Source organism: Prionailurus viverrinus, chromosome E2, assembly GCF_022837055.1.
Source record: "Prionailurus viverrinus isolate Anna chromosome E2, UM_Priviv_1.0, whole genome shotgun sequence".
NCBI classification, from domain to species: Eukaryota; Metazoa; Chordata; class Mammalia; order Carnivora; family Felidae; genus Prionailurus; species Prionailurus viverrinus.
Window position 1 is genome coordinate 53,198,983 of NC_062575.1, and position 19,139 is coordinate 53,218,121.

At 56.9% G+C, this 19,139-nt stretch overlaps 1 protein-coding gene across 1 annotated transcript; it reads left to right on the plus strand.

Annotated features, from left to right (window-relative positions):
- Positions 1 to 7,816: 7,816 nt before the first annotated feature.
- On the plus strand, positions 7,817 to 17,541 carry CRX (cone-rod homeobox). The gene is made up of 4 exons (XM_047836658.1): positions 7,817 to 7,981; positions 13,767 to 13,901; positions 15,032 to 15,183; positions 16,583 to 17,541. Exons 2-4 carry the CDS (start codon positions 13,802 to 13,804, stop codon positions 17,228 to 17,230), a joined length of 900 nt encoding a protein of 299 aa, XP_047692614.1. The 5' UTR covers positions 7,817 to 7,981; positions 13,767 to 13,801; the 3' UTR covers positions 17,231 to 17,541.
- The last annotated feature ends 1,598 nt before the right edge of the window (positions 17,542 to 19,139 follow it).

Sequence of the window (19,139 nt, forward strand, 5' to 3'; positions counted from 1 at the left end):
TTTATTTTACAAGAAGAAAAAACAAGGAACATTCTTGGCTTCGGATGCTGCACAGGACACATCGATGCTTGGCCCTCTGTTCTTCTGAACCTTGACTCCTTGCAGGGCTGGGTGGAAACCCGGTGGGTGCCGAGCCCCCCTGGGACAGCTGGGGGGGTGGGACAAGAGTCCCTGGGGTTCCTCGTTGGGCTTCCCAGACTGCCATCCAATGCCCAGATTCAGACGGACGGACGGGGAGGTTGTCTGTAGCCCAGAATCTGCTTGGGCCACAAGGGAGGGAAGTGAGAAGGGAGTTGATGGAGGAGAACGGGTGCTAAGAAGAAAGGATTAATCCGTTTATCTTGATTCGGTTAGAACAGAAACAATGGCTTCCTCCCCAGCCGTTAATGCCTTATCTCTTCTGCAAGTCCCTTCCAGGCAAGCCCTGATTTTGGTCCACTCAGTGTGGTTGACTCACCTCTGCCTCCCGCCCCTAGGATGCTCCCAGATAGCCAGACACCTTCCTACTGTCTATGCAAAGAGAGGCCTCCCTCCCTGAGGGAGAGGGGGCCCAGGGTGGGGAGGTCCCCTGGGGAGGTCAGAGAAGAGCAAGCTGAACTTTGAAGACAACATTGGAGCGACGGGCAGATGGGGTTGAGGGAGTTGGCCTCTGCCTTCTAGAACCTTCTGCCCTAACTTCCTGTGATGGCCATTCCTCTCTGTGTCTCGAGACTTCGCTCTCCGCTTCCTCTTTCGTGTCTGAAATACACTCCACCCTCATCCTTCGCGGCTTCCGTATTTGCGTTTCTGCCTACTTGCTAAAACTTGTCACCCCCAAACGGGTCCTCCCCACGTGTTCCTGGTTGTTCCCAGACAAGTGCAGAGTGGTGACAAATTCGCGTGATGGACCTCGCCTTGTTTCCGGCTGCCTTTTCCTTTCAGCTCGTATACCGTAAACGAGTGTCCTTTGGAGGAATATTTAGCGCCACATTTTGGGGGGGGGTATTTTTATGCTTTTAAAAATTGTGGTAAAATGGTAGCACCTGGGTGGCTCAGGTGGTGAAGCGTCTGACTCTTGAGCTCGGCTTATGGTTTGTGGGATTGAGCCCCGAGTCAGGCTCTGCACTGGCAGCAGGGAGCCTGCTTGGGATTCTCTCTCTCTCTCTCTCTCTCTCTCTCTCTGCCCCTCCCCCACTCACCCTTTCTCTCTCTCAAAATAGATAAATTAAAAAAACAATCCCTCCCCCAAATTATGGTAAAATGTATCTGACATGATATCACTTTAACCGTTTGTAAATACACAGTCCAGTGGCATTAAATGCAATCACAGTATTGTGTAACCGTCAGCACTGTCTGTCCTTAAAACTTTGTCATCATCCTGGGGCGCCTGGGTGGCTCCGTCGGTGAAGCGTCGGACTTCGGCTCAGGTCACGATCTCGCGGTCTGTGGGTTCGAGCCCCGCGTCGGGCTCTGTGCTGCCAGCTCGGAGCCCAGAGCCCGCTTCGGATTCTCTGTCTCTCTCTCTCCCTGCCCCTTCTCTGCTCGCGCTCTCTCTCTCTCTCTCAAAAATAAATAAACATTTAAAAAAAAAACCCCAAAAAACCTCGTCATCCTCCCCGACAGAAACAAGAACTCCTCCTTCTGCCCTGCCCGCAGCCCCTGGGACTCTCCAACCCATTTTCCGTCCGTGTGAGTTTGACTAAGGTACTTCATAGAGGTAGAATCATGCGATATCTGTCCTTCCGTGTCTGGCTTCTTCCGGAAGCGTTACATCTTCGATGTTCATCCATGGTGTCGTGTGTCCAAGCAGTTCGTTCCTTTTTGGGGGCCGGGTAATATTCCACTGTATGGGTTGACCACATTTGGTTTCTCCATTTACCTGTTGATGGACACTCGGGCTGCTTTCGGCGGTTGTGAACCGCGTGGCTGATCGGTGTGAGTGGCTGCTTTCGGCGTGGAATTGCTGGGTCCTTGTTAAACAAGGTGATATACCGATGAGTTGATGTAAAAATGGCCAGAGGCTCGCAGAAAAGGAGGAGCGGGACCAAATTTGCTAATTTGGTGTTTGAGGTGTCTTCGTAGAACATGACTACTCACAGAATCACAGCAAAGCAGGTCAATAGTCAATTCGGGGAGGGGGGGGGGGGCGCCTGGGTGGCTCAGTGGGTTAAGCGTCCGACTCTCGATCTCAGCTCAGGTCTTGATCTCACCGTCCTGTGTTCAAGCCCCGAGGTAGGCTCTGAGCTGGGCACGAAACCTACTCTAAAAAAAAAAAAAAAAAAAGGTCAACTTCCAAATCTGAGCTTTACAGGAAGGGGCTCTGATAAGGACTGCAGTCTAATCTGGTGGGGGAGGCGTTCCAAAAATTCCCAGCAAAGTGCCGGGTACGTGGGTAGAACTGAACCTTAATGCTGGTTCCCTCACCAGACAGCCGTCGGCCTCCTGATGTCCCACCCTGCCCTATTCAGAAGGTTCCAGAAAGAATGTGGTTCGTGAGTTCCTGGTGTCACCGGGAAGGACTTTTATCGGATGCTAAAAGCTACCGGCTCTTCTTCCCCGGAAACCCTTCCTTAGTCTAACTGCCGTCCGACCTGCTGTCTGTGAAGGAAGCTGAGGACAGCCAACATCCGTCCCGTAAAAATACGCATGCCAAGAACGAACGGTTCTGGAGGAGAAAATAGCATCCCTACGGACAGGAGAGATCTGAAAATGTAGGCAGAAGCGATAGGTTCTATGGTGGCCACAGAGGTGGGAGCCAAAGGTGGAAAAACACTTTCCAGGCCTGGGGAGCAAGACGTCTCAGCTTCCAGGTGCCCTCCCTGCCCCCTCGCTGTCCCCCTCTCCCTGCCCCTGTCCCCTCCTGGGATCTCAGCGCGTGAGGTGAGAGGTCTCAGACCTCCTCGTGGGGTTTCAGGTAAGCAGAAGGAGTTTTTATTCCATCTTGACAGTCTGTCCACTCCCCTCCCCTCCCCTAGAGCCTGTCACGTGTCCCCCCCCCACCCCCCCAAATCTGATCTAATTCTCTCTCTGCTCTGCTGAGGCTGGTCTGGCCTAAGAGGATTGGAGCATTTGCTAAATGGAACCAGGACGGGGTCAGAGAAGCAGCTGTGGGTGGACCCCCCCCCCCCCCCCGCCCCTGGGCCAGGACGGCCACAGGGGGGCAGCAGAGGAGATAAGGAGGCAGAGGAGCAGAGAAGGGGTGAGGGGAACAGAGCTAGCACCGGCCGGCTGTTTAGGAAACTACATTACAAGGGTTAAGAGGGTGCCCACACTGTCCATGTAGAAAATTTATCACGAACATATATCCTGGTTTCCTTTCCGCCCTCCCTGCTCTGTCCCTTTGGAAGTGACAGGGGGTTCTGGAGACCGGGAAAAGGGGGTATAGGTGTGGAGGTCTGGGGGCGTCCGACCAGGGCCCTCAGAGATGACTTGGAATGTTCCAGAAGGGTCTGACCTGTCAGGAATCTACGCAGAGCCCTGAGGGTCTGCCCCCGACGTGAGGCATCCGGCGGCTTTGGAGCGCCCGCGTAGGGCATTTCATGTAGAATTTTAAATACATTTTAAATAAATGTGTAAGTATTTAAAAATACTTTGAATTTTTTTTAATTAAAAAAAAATATTTACTTATTGTTGAGGGGGGGAGGGGCAGAGAGAGGGGGACCGAGGATCCGAAGCAGGCTCCGTGCTGTCAGCACAGAGCCCGATGTGGGGCCCCACTCGCGAACCGTGAGATCACGATCTGAGCTGAAGTTGGGCGCTCAACCAACCGAGCCACCCAGGCGCCCGCTTCTACCTGGGCGGTTTATTGCCCATCACTTTGCTGATCCACCAATCAGGTCACCATGTCAGTCAATGAGACCTGGGGCTCGAACTCATGAACCGTGAAATCATGACCTGAGCTGAGGTGGGACGCTTAACGGACTGAGCCCCCCCCCCACCCCGGGGGGCCCCACTGCCTGGCTTCCTTTGCTCAGTGTTAAGAGTTGTGAGATTCTTCTGTGTTTTGTGTGTGTGTTGTTTTGTGGGTCCCATTATGCATCGCTTTTGAGTTTGCGGAAAGGCCGCTCAAAGGGTGGCCCGGGGGCCTCTGGGGTGGGGGGGTCTCCGAGACCCTACAGGGGGAGGCTCACCTGATCGAAAGTATTTTCATAATAACGCCAAGGGAGAATCAGCCCCTTTCATTCATTCTCTGGCCGGCCCACAGGGGGCTTCTCCAGAAGCTACAAGATGTGAGGCACCCGAAGAACAGTCCTAACGAACAGAGAGGCCGAGGTGGGGTAGTTGGTCCAACGTTAAGGGGATTTGCAAGACCGTACCTAGAGCCGCTCCTCTCGTGAACTTTTCTCGTTTCAGAAAATATGCTTATGTTTCCATTTCAAAATACATCGTTTTAGGGCGCCTGGGTGGCTCAGTCGGTTGAGCATCTAACTTCAGCTCAGCTCCTGGTCTCACGGTTCATGAGGTCGAGCCCCGCGTCAGGCTGTGCGCTGATGGCACAGAGCCTGCTTCGGGGACGCCTAACCGATTTGGGGCGCCAGGGTGGCTCAGTCGATTGAGCATCCGACTTCGGCTCAGGTCATGATCTCACGGTCCGTGAGTTCGAGCCCCGCGTCGGGCTCTGTGCTGACCGCTCGGAGCCTGGAGTCTGCTTCGGATTCTGTGTGTGTCTCTCTCTCTCTGCCCCGCCCCCCTGCTCATGCTCTGTCTCTCTCTGTCTCAAAAATAAATAAAAACATTAAAAAAAAATTTTAAACCCGGACTCGTGTGGTTCGACATCAGTCCTGGCAAGACGCCCCCAGCTCAGCTGGGTTCACCCTCACTTTGCATCCCTGGTGGCTCCCCTGTCCAGTGGGGGGCGAGGAGTTGGGGTGAATGTCACCTTGCCCGACGTGAGACTAGGAGAAAACCTGGCTTTGTGGGGACAGTTAGATCCTGAACCGGTGAATTCGGCAATAATGCGATCCCTGAAGCATCGTGCATATCCCCGAACACCGTGGGGCACTCCAAAGTCTGACCTCCCTGATTCCGGCTGAAACCACAGGCCCGTGGCCCCGTCGGTGAAACCACACCCCACCTCTGCCCTGTGTGTGTGGATCCACCTGTCTCTGCCCCTCTGCCACTCACTCGGCCCTCCATCCGTCCCTTTACTGAGCACCCACCGTGTGCTGGGACTGTTCCAGGCACCGAGAATACAGCTGAGAACCAGGCAGACAAGGTCCCAGGCCTCCCCGGGGCTCAGGTCCTGTGAGGGGCGGAGGAGAAACAAGACGGGAGTAAGCGTTTTGCGGAAAATCAAGCAGGCGTGAGTGTGCTAGGGAGCTATGGGGGTGCAGGGGGAGAGGCCCCCGCACTCTAACCCACTCCCTCCTGTGGCAACCGTGGGCCTGGGGCAGTCCTTTGTACATCTCTCTTGGCCATTCAATCATGAACCAGTGAATATCGATTTCTTCTTTATAGCTCTTCCCTTTCTCTCTCTCTGTCTCCCAGCGTTTGATCTCCCCCGGTGTCTGTCACCCCCAGCTGCCCCAGGACCCTGTCTCCTCTGGGCTCCTTCCCTGTGCTTGGCTAGTTTGGGGACAGGAAGAGGCCAGAGGGACAGAAGGGGACTGAGAGGTGAGGGACCAGATCACACAGAGCTGGGCACAGGGTGGATTATTCTTCCAGTTGTGGCCCCAGTTAAGGCTTTGGTCTTTGGTATCCAGAGCGGAGGGTCCGGCACCTGCTAGAGGGGGGCGGGCCTGCGGGAAGGGCGGGGCTTCCGCAGTCTTGGGGCGGGGGGTGGGGTGGGGGGGGTGGGCTCCAGGTCGTCTAGGTGGTAAGGAAAGGTTATACTGGGGATAGTGATCTCTCTCTCGCTCTCTTTTTTTCAATTTTTTTTTCAAATTTTTTTAACTTTTTTAAAATTTATTTTTGAGACAGAGAGAGACAGAGCATGAACAGGGGAGGGGCAGAGAGAGAGGGAGACACAGAATCGGAAACGGGCTCCAGGCTCCGAGCTGTCAGTACAGAGCCCGATGTGGGGCTCGAACTCACGGACTGTGAGATCATGACGTGAGCTGAAGCCCGACATTTAACCAACTGAGCCACCCAGGCGCCCCAAGAATTGACATGTCTTAACAATATGGAGTCCCCCAACCCATGGTATATTTCACTATGGACTTGGGTCTCCTTTAAAGTTTATTCATTTGTTTTGAGAGAGAGAGAGAGCAGCATGAACAGGGGAGGGGCAGAGAGAGAGGAGGAGAGAATCCCAAGCAGGCTCTGCGCTGTCAGCACAGAGCCCGATGCGGGGCTCGAACTCATGAGCCGTGAGATGGTGACCTGAGCCCAAGTCAGATGCTCCACTAACTGAGCCACCCAGGCGCCCCGACTCGGGTTTCCTTTACCTTCTCCCAGCACTGCTTTGTTGTTTGTAGCGGGACAATTGTCTGAAGGAGGAGATGACCGGATTTAGGGACGGTCTCGGACGTGGGACGTGAGGAAGAAGGGAGCGGTCAAGGCTACATGTCAGGCACTCCTCCTGAGTCACTGGGCGTAGATGACAAAGAAAACCCCTTGCCCCAGGGGATCCAGCTGGGCAGAAGAAGGGCCTAGATTTGGACTGAACTGACCCCAGGGCCATGAGCCTGACCTTCTGAGACTCACCTCTCCACGCCCTCCCACCCCAGGGGACTCTGGGCCTGACAGCGGATGGGTGCCCGGTCCAGGGAGGCAGTGATGTAGAGAGGCCGACACTCTTCTCTGCGGGCCTGTAAGGACCCTCTCTCCCTCTCCCTGCTCCCGCCGGCCAGGACCTTCCCGTATAGCACTGTATTCTCCCATCAGTAGCCTCCTGACTGGTCCCTGAGGGTCAGACAGCCCCTCCCTCTCTCTTCAAGCTAATGAGACCTGTCCTGATTCCCCAGCCAGGCTGCTGGCCTTAATCTCCCGCGGCAGGGGGTTTGCGGTGGGGGGGGGGGGGCGGGGAGAAAGAAAGAGCCCCTTATGGTGAGACACAATGACCCAGCCACAAGGCAGGATTACCGCCATCTCCCCCGCGATCATGTGTGCCTGTCGGGTGTGTCGTGACGAACAGACCCAGGGAGGGAGACAGAGGCGAGGATGATCCAAAGTGCAGAATGAGAGAGGTACCAAGATAGGGCGAAGGCAGAAACGCAGGGGAAGCCGAGGAGAAAGCCAGCAGGGAGCAGAGGACCTTGGGGGAGAAAAGAGAGAAACGGGAACAGTGGGACTTACGAGGCCCGGATAAAGGAACACAGTGGGGCTGGGGGGGGGGTGGGGTGGGGCTGGGGTTGCAGGGACAGGTGAACAGACAGGGACACAGGGACGCAATGATGGAGAACGAGGTTGGGGGCGCGCAGGCAACGTGGCCGGAGTGGCGTAGCCTGAGAGCGGGAGAGGCTGAGAGGCACACGGACAGAAACGGGGAAACGGAGGCAGAAAGCGTGAACGATGCGGCCGTACAGGTTTCAGTTGGTCGGCGGAGTGTGGGGGAGAAGGGCAGACAGACCTGCACCCCTTTATGTGTCGAGCGATCTCTCAGCAACACCTGGCCTTTCTCTTTTTCCTCTTTGATGGGACACCAAAGCTGGAAGGACACCAGCTAGACCTAAGGAAGAACTTCCCTGAGGAGTGGCGGGGCGATGGCGGCCGGGGGCGGGGGGTGGGGTGGGGTGGGGTGGTGGTTCCTGGTCACAGGCAGGAGCTGGGGCCTCCCGTCCCCATCAGCCCTAATTGCCAAGATGTCGTGGGGAGGGGAAGGGGATTAGGCAGGCGGGCGCCCCTCCCCCTCCCAGCCAATGTCACCTCCTGGCGCCCTGTCAAGTCCCCCACCCGGGGCCAGGATTACCCTCCGAGATCCAGGCCACCGCAAATGACATCACTCCCAGCCGGAGCTTAAAATCTCCCCATGTGAGGGGACCTGTTTCCTTCAGGCTTTGCCATCTGACAACTCCCGCCCAGGTCCCGGGCCACCGGGAGAGCCCCGTCCCTGTTTCGGAAGGTGTGTTGCAGGAGTGGCAGAGGGGAGAGGGGACGGAGGGAAGGGGAGCGAGGGGAGGGGGGACAGGGGGCAGAAATTGGGTTTGTTTTCTCCCCACCTGGGTTCTCAGCACCCGGTACAGGCGTGTGTGATGTGCGGTGCAGGGACCTGCGGGGAACAGAGGTTCAGTCCCCGCGTCCGGAGGTGCGGGGCGGGCTGTGAGCGCACCAGGAGGAACGAAGGGTGGACCGCGCGTGGGGGTGGGGTGGGGTGGGGCTCAGAGTGGCCTGTTGGTGACGTGTCCGGGGCTGGGGGCTTCTCGCTCCTGGTCCAAGGCAACTTCCTAGCCCATCGTCTTGTGTTTTCTTCGAAACGTGCACTGCCTGAAACTCTCTTCGTTGGTGCGTTTATTCACGGACAGCCCACCCGTCTCCCCGCTGCCCCCTTGGCTTCTCCCAGTGCCCGGGCGTGTGGCTGGGGTGCCTGGTTCTCTGTCGAGTGGGGGTTGAAAAAAATAAAATGCTAAGAGCCACATGCCGACAGCAGGAGGGAGGAAGTGTAGATTCTGGGATGGCCCCATGGGGCCAGGAATGCCGGGATTCTCGGGGATTCTCGGATCCCATGCTGGTGGAGTGATTACTAAGGTAGGGGCCTCCCTGCCCTAGAGACTCCTGCTTGTCCAACCTTGGTCATGAGCATGCACAGTTCAGCTCCTGTCGGACAGGGTGGCCGAGCGAATGGTGGCGGAGATCCAGCAAGGGAGGACCTGGAACGTGGCTGAGCTCGGGGAGTCTTGCCGGGGGCGGATGTGGGGCCACCTGAGTCTGGGCTTGAAGCCTCGCTGTGTGGCGTTGGGCCATTCACGTGACCTCTCTGGTCCTCTGTTTCCCCGTCTGCTATGCGGACGCGAGGATGGGGCGCCACGACGATGCAGTCGGATGAGCCATGGGGAGCCCGTGTCACAGGCTTGGAGACCCAGGAGAGGGAGCTGGCCTCATCCTGCTTTGGGGGATCTGGGGTAGATTTGGGGGTCAAGAGCAGGGGACTCTACTCCTCCCTGAGCCTCGGTTTCCTCCTCTGTGAAGCGAGGATCATACGAGCACCTACCTTGTGGGAAGTTTTCACAAGCTTATTGTTCCCCGAGATCTCAGTCCAGAGGCCCTCAGTGAAATGTCTGAGCTGTTTTGGGATCCCCGCTGGAAGTCCTCATGGCTGTCAAGAGGGGTGGGCACTTTCCTCTGCACCCCTCAGGCTCGGTCTCCCCACCTGTAGAATTACAGGGATTCTCTCTTTGACTACCCGCAAGGTGGGTGTGAGCCTTACCTGCTCCAGACGGGACCCTGGACCCTGTGGCCGCTGGACATCAGGGGCCCCGGGCGCCAGCCTCGGGTCCCACACGTTGGTCCCCGGGGCAGGGAGAAGGGTCCCCCTCAGCCCATCTTTGGGATCATGAGGCACCATTGCCTTGAAATTCACCAGGCAGGAGGGTGATAGGGGCGCGGTCCGGTTTCTCGAAAATTCTCAGCCAAAGGTAGTAGATGTTGTAGTTATTGCTGTCTGTGCTCCTGGGGAAGAAGCTCACGCGAAGAGCCTGTGCAGAGCGAGGACGTCCTGAGGTCGTGAGGTCCCTCGTTTCGTTGCCAAACACAGAGAAAAATGTCAGTGGGTGTCGATATTATCCCCATTATTATTCTTTGCTGCCATCTTGAACACAAGGCCCTTACTTGTTGGTTATCTGAGCAGCGGGCAAACCCTCAGTCCTGGGGGTCATTGTCACCATCAGCTCCTTGGTCTTGGGCGAGCACCTTCCTCACCCCAGGCTCGGATTTCCCCGTCTGGAGGCTGGATCATCCCCGTGCGAGAAGGCTGGGCTTTCCTGGAAGGCCAAGCTCTGAGCCTGGTTAAGCGGGGGGCACTGAGTCGGTGGGGAGGACAGTGACCTTGGATGCTCTCGTTCAGGCCCTGCACGTGGTCCCTGGCGGGGCGGTTCTTACGAGCCTCCCTGTTTCCAGGCTCTCCGGAACCTCTGGTGTAGCATCATGGCCCCGTGGGAGGACAGAGAGAAGGGACAGAGGGAGCCCCGGGCCGGGTGCTGGGAGAACAGCCTTCGGGAACCTCTGCCCCCCGGGCTGGAACCCCGAGTCCCTGCTGGCGGCCTGCGCATGACCCTGGGCCAGGAACCATGCCCGAGCCTCAAGATGTTCCCGTCTATGAAATGGGGGCATAGCAGTAACGCAGCGCCTGCCTCCCAGGGTTGTGCTGAGGACGTAAGGCTCGTGTGCGCTGAGTTCTCCACAGCTGTGTAACCAGTTACACTAACACTCGGCGGCTGAAAACAACACGCATTTACGGTCTCATACGGTCTCTGGGGGACAGGAATCCGGGGGGCCCCACTGGATGATTCTGGCTCAGGACGCTCGCGCTGATGTAGTCAGGGGTCGACCAGAAGGCTGAGTCATCTGCAGGCTCGTCCGAGGCTTTGGCCCTGACCTTCCCCCGGGGGGGGGGGGGGGGGGGGCGGTCCCGTGGCTTCCCCCAGAGCGGCAGCAGCCTTGGAGGCCACCCTGTCATTTCTGCGGTGCCCTTAGTGGCTGTGGGGACAACCCAAGGGGAGCGAATGCCAGGGTGAAGGTTACTGGGCGGGGAGGAGGGGGAGGGGGGTCTGGTTCTTCCGATTTAAAGTGGTTTCTGCTTTTGTTGAAACCGTTAGCCGTGAGCTTCCCCAACACCTTCCTGTCGGGTCCCACACCACCCGGTTCACTCTCCACCCGGACGGGCTCTGCTCCAGTCCCGCCGGCCCCTTGTTTCTCCTCCAACCAGGCAAAAACGATTTCAGCCTCCAGGCTTTGCAACCTCTGTTCCCTCTGCCTGGAGGCCCCTTCCCAAGTTGACTGAGCCTTCGCTTTTCAGCGCCAGGGTCACCCCCTCTTTTAAGTTTTTTTTTAAATGTTTATTTATTTATTTTGAGAGAGAGTGAGCCAGCCAGGGAGGGGGAGAGAGAGAGAGAATCCCAAGCGCAGTGCAGAGCCCGATGCGGGGCTCGAACCCATGAACCGTGAGATCGTGACCTGAGCTGAAATCCAGGGTCGGCCGCTTAACTGACTGAGCCACCCAGACGCCCCTCCGGGGTCACCTCCTTGCAGAGAGGTCTTCCCTGACCATCTAGATGAGAGGCCTCACCCTCACCCCAGATCCCGCCACCACCCCATTACCTTGTTTCATTTTCCCAGGAGTTCCATCCCGCGAGGCTGTAGGGCCCCAATTTATGGAAATAGAACACGGTCCCCCAAGTGGGGGACGAGAAGGACAGAGGGGAAGGAGCTAAAGCAAATGCCTTCTGGTGTGTTTGTTTTTTTAATTATTTTTTTAATGTTTGCTTATTTTTGAGAGAGAGAGAGAGAGAGAGCGTGAGCGAGGGAGGGGCGGAGAGAGGGAGACACAGAATCCGAAGCCTACACATCGCATATGTATATGCCGTACGATATGTATTAAATATACACTTCATTAATATACGATACGTAACCCACGCACGCTTCTACCGTCAAAGTGCAATTTTAACAAAATTAAAAGACGTGGTTCTCAGCCATATACGTAATAAGCACAGATCAAGGATTTTTTTTGTTTTTTAAGGCTTACTTAGGGGCATCTGGGTGGCTCTGTGGGTTAAGCGTCCGACTTCGGCTCAGGTCACGATCTCGCGGTCCGTGGGTTCGAGCCCCGAGTCGGGCTCTGTGCTGACGGCTCGGAGCCTGGAGCCAGCTTCGGATTCTGTGTCTCCCTCTCTCTCTGCCCCTCCCCTGCTCTGTGCTTTCTTTTTCTCTCAAAAATAAACATTAAAAAAAATTTATAAACAATATAAAAAAGTAAAAATGCTTTTTTATTTATTTTGTGTGTGAGAGAGAGGGGGAGTGCGTGCACGTGTGAGTGGGGGAGGAGCAGAGAGAGAGAGAGAGAGAGAGAGAGAATCTGAAGCAGGCTCCGTGCTGACAACACGGAGCCCAGTGCGGAGCTCAAGCTCATGAACCATGAGATCACGACCTGAGCTGAGATCAGGAGCCGGATGCTTAACCGAGGGAGCCACCCAGGAGCCCCAAGGATTTAAAAAAAATTTTTTTTAATGTTTATTTATTATTGAGAGACAGAGAAACAGCATGAGCAGAGGAGGGGCAGAGAGAGAGGGAGACACAGAATCCGCAGGCTCCAGGCTGTCGGCACAGAGTCGGTCGTGGGGCTCGAACTCGCGAACCGCGAGATCATGACCTGAGCCGAAGTCGGACGCTCAACCGACGGAGCCGCCCAGGCGCCCCTGAGAGGTTCTATTCAACACCCCAGGATGGGGCGCCTGGGCAGCTGTCAGCTGCGCGTGGGACTCTTGATCGCCGCTCAAGTCCTGATCCCAGGGTTGTGGGGTCGAGACCCCCGAATCGGGCTCCGCGGTGAGGGTGGAACCTGCTTCAGGTGCTCTCTGTCCCCGCCTGCCCCTCCTCTGCTTGCACTCTCTCTGTCTCAAAAAAAGAAAGAAATCCCAGCGTCCGGTCTCTGCAAACATGTCCCCGCAAATGACAGCGAGGGCCCAGAGCTGCGACCTACCGGGTACCGACTGTAACAGGTGCTAGTTTAAGGGGCTGACAGACGTCATGCATTTACCCTCACAACCACCTAACGACCTAAAGTCTCTTTTCATTCCCATTTTCCCATGAGGGGGACTGAGGCACCCCGAAGGCTGTGGCCCCCGGGGCAGGGGTGGGGTGGGAGGTTGGGGAGAGGGAAGATGGCATGTCGCTTTGATAGATGCTTCCTGTTTGTTCCACTGCCCGGGACATGGTGCGGAGCCTGCTCCTCCACGCCCGGGCCGCCACTGGGGTCACTAAGCCCACCAGACATGGGGCACCTGGGGGGGCTCAGCCGGTGAAGCGTCCGACTTCGGCTCAGGTCGCGATCTCGCGGTCCGTGAGTTCGAGCCCCGCGTCGTGCTCTGTGCGGACAGCTCGGAGCCTGGAGCCTGTTTCAGATTCTGTGTCTCCCTCTCTCTCTGTCCGCCCCCCGCACGCGCCCCCCCCCCAATACTCTGTCTCTGTGTCTCAAAAAATAAACGTCTAAAAAAATTTTTTTTTTTTTTTAAAGTAAGGCCACCAGACAGGTCGCATGTGGTCTTGGAGGGACGATCAGTCCTCCCTGTTGTTTCTGTCCTGCTATATCTGGGACTGTTCCAGGTTTTTGTGGGGAAAGGCCTGCGTCTCTAGAAACCTTTCTGTCCCCGAGCAGGCCGGGACAGCGGGTCACCCTGCGGTCGTCTGTGATTCTGTGCGAGGCTGCACATCTTTTCTGGGCTCATAGCGACAACAGCTGTGGGAGGGGAGCGGCAGCCAGGGTCTCAGTGAAGCTTTGCCCACTTTAAGCGGAGGGCCGTTGTACAGGTGTGGAAACTGAGGCCCGGAGAGATAAGTGCCCAAGGTCGCACACCTAAAGAGAGCCTGAGACAGAACTTGGACGTGGGCCTGCCTGTCACCACGCAGTCACCGGGGAATGCTTTTAAAGTTTAAAAAAAATTCGTGATGTTTATTTATTTTTGAGAGACAGAGCGCGAGTGGGGGAGGGGCAGAGAGAGAGAGAGGGAGACACAGAATCCGAAGCAGGTTCCGGGCTCCGAGCCCAGAGCCGGACGCGGGGCTCGAACTCACGAACCGCGAGATCGTGACCTGAGTCGAAGTCTGACGCTTCACCGACTGAGCCACTCAGGTGCGCCCCCCTCTTTTTTAACTGGGTGTGGGGGGGGAGTGTCTGAACGCCCCATCTCCTCTTGCAGGCCCGCCGACCTGGGCCGCAGTGTCCCCGGAGATCATGATGGCGTATATGAACCCGGGGCCCCACTACTCGGTCAATGCCTTGGCCCTGAGTGGTCCCAGTGTGGATCTGATGCACCAAGCTGTGTCCTACCCAAGTGAGTACGGTCCTTCTCCTGGCCAGCCCAGCTCTCGGTGGTCCCTGGGGTCCTTCGTCCTCAGGGAGAAGAAGATGGGGACTTCCCGGGGCGACCTCAGAGCCACGCATCAGCTGTCTGTGGTCATTTGCAAGCGCCAGACTTCGGGGCATCGGAGCCTGTTGGATGGTCATGGCATTTTCGGATGTGGCGCCCTCTAGCCCCACCTGACAGTTTTACACTCCCAAGTGGTGGAATGTTTTCCCTGAACGTGTCTCAGCGCATCGGAAATTTTGTTGTTTTATTTTATTATTATTAAATTTATTTATTAAATTTTATCATTTATTATTGTTAAATTGTTATTAACTTTTATATTTAATTTTATTATTTTTTAATTATTTTATTATTTTTATTCTTAAATTTAAAAAAAAAATTTTTTTTTTCAACGTTTATTTATTTTTGGGACAGAGAGAGACAGAGCATGAACGGGGGAGGGGCAGAGAGAGAGGGAGACACAGAATCAGAAACAGGCTCCAGGCTCTGAGCCATCAGCCCAGAGCCCGACACGGGGCTCGAACTCACGGACCGCGAGATCGTGACCTGGCTGAAGTCGGACGCTTAACCGACTGCGCCACCCAGGCGCCCCTATTCTTAAATTTTTTTAACGTTGATTTATTTTTGAGAAAGAAAGAGAGAGAGAGAAAGACACGCAGTGTGAGCAGGGGAGGGGCAGAGAGAGAGCCAGGGAGACCCGGAATCCGGAGCGGGCTCCAGGCTCCGAGCCCGACGCCGGGGCTCGAACCCACAGACCGTGAGACCGTGACCTGAGCTGGAGTCGGACGCTTCACGGACTGAGCCACCCGGGAGCCCCAGGGGCATGAGAAATGTTAGAAACGGGGATAAACCTCCTTCCAGGGCTACAGCCAGTTGTTGGGGTGAGGCAGGAGCCCCGAGATAACAGGCAAAGAGGAGCCCCATTTCCCCGGGGGGACGGAGTGAGGCCTACAAGGTCAGGGAATGGGCGCGCCTTTCTTTGGGCCAGACGAGCACCCAGAAAGGGCTTCTTGGCAGCCTCAGGGCCTCCCACAGGCGGACGAAGAGAACGGGGGCCCAGGTCACCTGACGGCCCCGCTGTCCCCTCTCGGCCGTAGGCGCCCCCAGAAAGCAGCGGCGGGAGCGGACCACCTTCACCCGGAGCCAGCTGGAGGAGCTGGAGGCCCTGTTTGCCAAGACTCAGTACCCGGATGTGTATGCTCGCGAGGAGGTGGCTCTGAAGATCAACCTGCCGGAGTCCAGGGTTCAGGTGGGATGTTCTGGCCGCCCCCCTCCCCCACCCCGAGCCCCAGCCCCTCCTGGGACCCAAGCGTGAAGGGAGAAGGGGGAGTCGGGGAGTCAAAGTCATAAGGAGCCCTCATAACCCCTCTCCCCATTTTTCTTACCCTTCCCTCCACCCTCCTTGCTGCTTCTTCCCCCAGCACTCCTGCCATGCACACTCTGGCCACAGGCCCTTTGCACCTGCTGTTCCCTCTACCTGGATTTTTTTTTTTTTAATGTTTATTTATTTTTGAGAGAGCGCGAGCCGGGGAGGGGCGGAGAGAGAGGGGGACAGAGGCTCCGGAGCAGGCTCCGTGCTGACAGCAGAGAGCCCGATGGGGGGCTCAAACTCACGAAGCGCGAGATGATGATCTGAGCTGAAACTGGACCCAGGTGCCCCCCCCCCCCCAACCTGGGAGGTTTCTTCCCCATCACTTTAAGTCTCTGCTTATCAACCAATCAGGTCACCACGTCTGTCAATGAGACCTAGACGGACTCTCGCATTTAAGGTTGCAATGTTTAGGGGCGCCTGGGTGGCTCACTTGGTTAAGCCTCCGGCTTCGGTTCAGGTCATGATGTCACAGTGTGTGAGTTCGAGCCCCGCGTCGGGCTCGGTGCCGACAGCTCGGAGCCTGGAGCCCGCTTCGGATCCTGTGTCTCCCTCTCTCGCTCTGCCCCTCCCCGCCGCTCACACTCTGTCTCTCTGTCTCCTAAAAATAAATAAACATTAAAAAAAAAAAAAGTAGGGGCGCCTGGGTGGCGCAGTCGGTTAAGCGTCCAGCTTCAGCCAGGTCACGATCTCGAGGTCTGTGAGTTCGAGCCCCGAGTCAGGCTCTGGGCTGATGGCTCAGAGCCTGGAGGCTGTTTTTCCGGTTCTGTGTCTCCCTCTCTCTCTGCCCCTCCCCTGCTCATGCTCTGTCTCTCTCTGTCCCAAAAATAAATAAACGTTGAAAAAAAAAAAAAGTAAACTCGCAATGTCCCTCACCCTCCCCGCGCTACTGTCCCCTCCTCCCGCTCAGTTGGTTCTTCCATAGTGTTTATCACCTTCTAGAAGGTTCTAGAATGCCATGCAATGTACTTACCTACTGTTTATTTATAATCTGTCACTCTCAACAAGAATGTCAGCTCCGCGGACGTATCCCCAAAGTTCACGCATGTTTGTGAATTGATGGAATGGATGGATGGATAAGTGCGTATGTGTGTGTTTGTACGATCGTGTGTGTGTGTGTGTGTGTGTGTGTGTGTGTGTGTGTGTGATTGGATGGACGGACAGACGGGCGGTCAGGTGGATGGATAGAGTGTCACAGCTACCGACCAAAACCGGGGGGTTGTGACTCTCCGGGGCTCCCCCCCACTCGCCCACCCCTTCTCCCCCTCCCCTCCCCCAGGTTTGGTTCAAGAACCGCAGGGCCAAATGCCGCCAGCAGCGTCAGCAACAGAAGCAGCAGCCGCAGCCCCCTGGGGCACAAACCAAGGCTCGTCCGGCCAAGCGGAAGGCAGGCATGTCGCCAAGATCCTCCTCGGACGTCTGTCCAGATCCCCTGGGCATCTCAGACTCCTACAGCCCCCCTCTACCCGGCCCCTCGGTCTCCCCCACCTCGGCCGTGGCCACGGTGTCCATCTGGAGCCCCGCCTCGGAGTCCCCTCTGCCCGAGGCCCAGCGGGCGGGGCTGGTGGCGGCCGGGCCCCCTCTGACCTCCGCGCCCTACGCCATGACCTACACCCCCGCCTCTGCTTTCTGCTCTTCCCCCTCGGCCTACGGGTCTCCGAGCTCCTATTTCAGTGGCCTGGATCCCTATCTTTCCCCCATGGTGCCCCAGCTGGGGGGCCCGGCCCTCAGCCCCCTCTCGGGCCCCTCCGTGGGCCCCTCCCTGGCCCAGTCCCCCACCTCCCTGTCAGGCCAGAGCTACGGTCCCTACAGCCCCGTGGACAGCTTGGAATTCAGGGACCCCACAGGCACCTGGAAATTCACCTACAACCCCACGGACCCCTTGGACTACAAGGATCAGAGTGCCTGGAAGTTTCAGATCTTGTAGAAGCCAGCTCTGTCTCCGCGCTTTGTCTGAACCGGCCCGGGAGGGTGTCCCTGGGGAAGCAGGGCGGAGCTTGGGGCCTCTGGCTTCGCGCGTGGGGCTCACTCACCACGGCCCACCCCCTCCTCCCGGGAGGGTCTCCTCGCTCTCCGGGGGCAGGGGTGGGGGCGAGGGGCACACTTCAGTAGGTCTTAGTAACCCTCAACCCAGCCCCGGCTTGCGTGGATTCTAGCTGCCTTTTGAAACCACGAGCCCCAGACTCCAGAAATTCTCTTGGTGAGAATTTCGCCCCCAGATGAAATTCAAACGCACTCAGCGGTTGATTTGGCAAGGGGGGCGGGGGAGGGGGGGGGACGGGTACTGGTGAGGTCAGAATCAAGAGGCCCGCGACCACCCAGGGAGGGAGGCTCAATTCTGTACCTTCCGTGTGGGACACTTCCTTAGCATATGGCTAGAGATCCTTCTAGAAAATCCAAAGACAGACTTTAAGAAGCCCCACCATGGAAGCTTAGGCCAGTCGTATGGTTAAATTAAAAATATCCACTGGGCAGATCTCACAAACCTGGGGTTTACATGGTAGGTTTAGGGGGCTGTTTGATCTATTGATCTATTTTTTTTCTTCTTAGTTTCTTAACTAATGACGACTGTGTCATTATTCGAATGGGCATATTTGGTGGGAGAATGGAAAGCAAGTCGCCTGTTTCCTGTCTCCTTTTAACCTTTTTGTTTTAGGATTTTTAAATTTTAGAGAGAGAGAGAGAGAGAGAGCAAGCGAGCAGGGGAGGGGCAGAGGGAAGGGGAGAGAGAGAGAGAATCCCAAGCCGGCTCTTTGTTCCCCGCGGGGCTTGGTCCCATCACCCTGGGATCGAGACCTGAGCCGAAACCAAGAGTCGGTCGCTCCGCTGACTGGGCCGCCCAGGCGGCCCTGTGTCAGGATTTTCTAAAGGTGACTTTCACCCAAACATCGGAGGAATTTTGGCATTGCCTGGGGTGTCCTAACTATAGCTGTGGGTGTTTCAGGAAGAAAGAGCAGGTGGCAGCTTCCCGTCTGTTAAACGTGGGGGGGGGGGGGGGGGAGAAACGGATTAGGAGGAAGTCCCACGTTTCAGATATACGGTCCCTTTCTTAGAGTCTGTTTGGGGCCCCGATTGCGGACCCGGACGAGAGAGCCTGGCCCGAGGAAGTTTTCCTGGGGCAGTGCTGCATTTCTTCCCGACCCACAGCGTCCGAGAGCAGCATTGGGAGGATTCTGAGAAGGAGTCAGGCGTTTTGACACTCGTGGGAGTTTGGCGCGTTGGCCTTGCTTCCTCAGTCCGAATTTCCCTTTCGTTTTTTTGGGGCCGGGGTGATCGGCAGCCACGAGCCTTTCACCCGGTTTCCGTGGTGTGAGTCCTCCCACTACGGCTGATTTCAAGGCGCCAGTGTGGGCCCGCGGACCCAGAGCGGGACGCATGCCATCTGGGCTCACGAGCCGGTAGGAGCTGGCCCCAGGCCCCTGGTGCAGGAAGGGGTGTCAGGAGGTGGGCACGGTGTGCAGAGAGGCTGGGGGGGGGCTCAGATGAGGTTTCTGGGTCCAGGCCAGGACAGGTGCGCACAGCCTAGACCCCCGAGACCCCTGCACACTGGGGTCACTAGAGGCCACAAAGCTGGTTTACTCAGCACGCCGTGTGAACGTCTCTCAGGGGCCTGGGCCACGCTGGCCTCTGGGCCATTAGACCCCCGGGAGTGGCTCAGAGTCCAGCCTGGGGCACAAAGGATACACAGAGGGGTAGGGGCTGGGGGCCACAGACACAGGCTAACCGGGGCTGAGAGGTCAGGAGGCCCCCTCATTCTGTATCCCTTTTTCCACTCACTGGAACTCCAGTCCCCTTCCCGAAAAGCCACTCACGGAGCGACAACAATTAAAATGTTG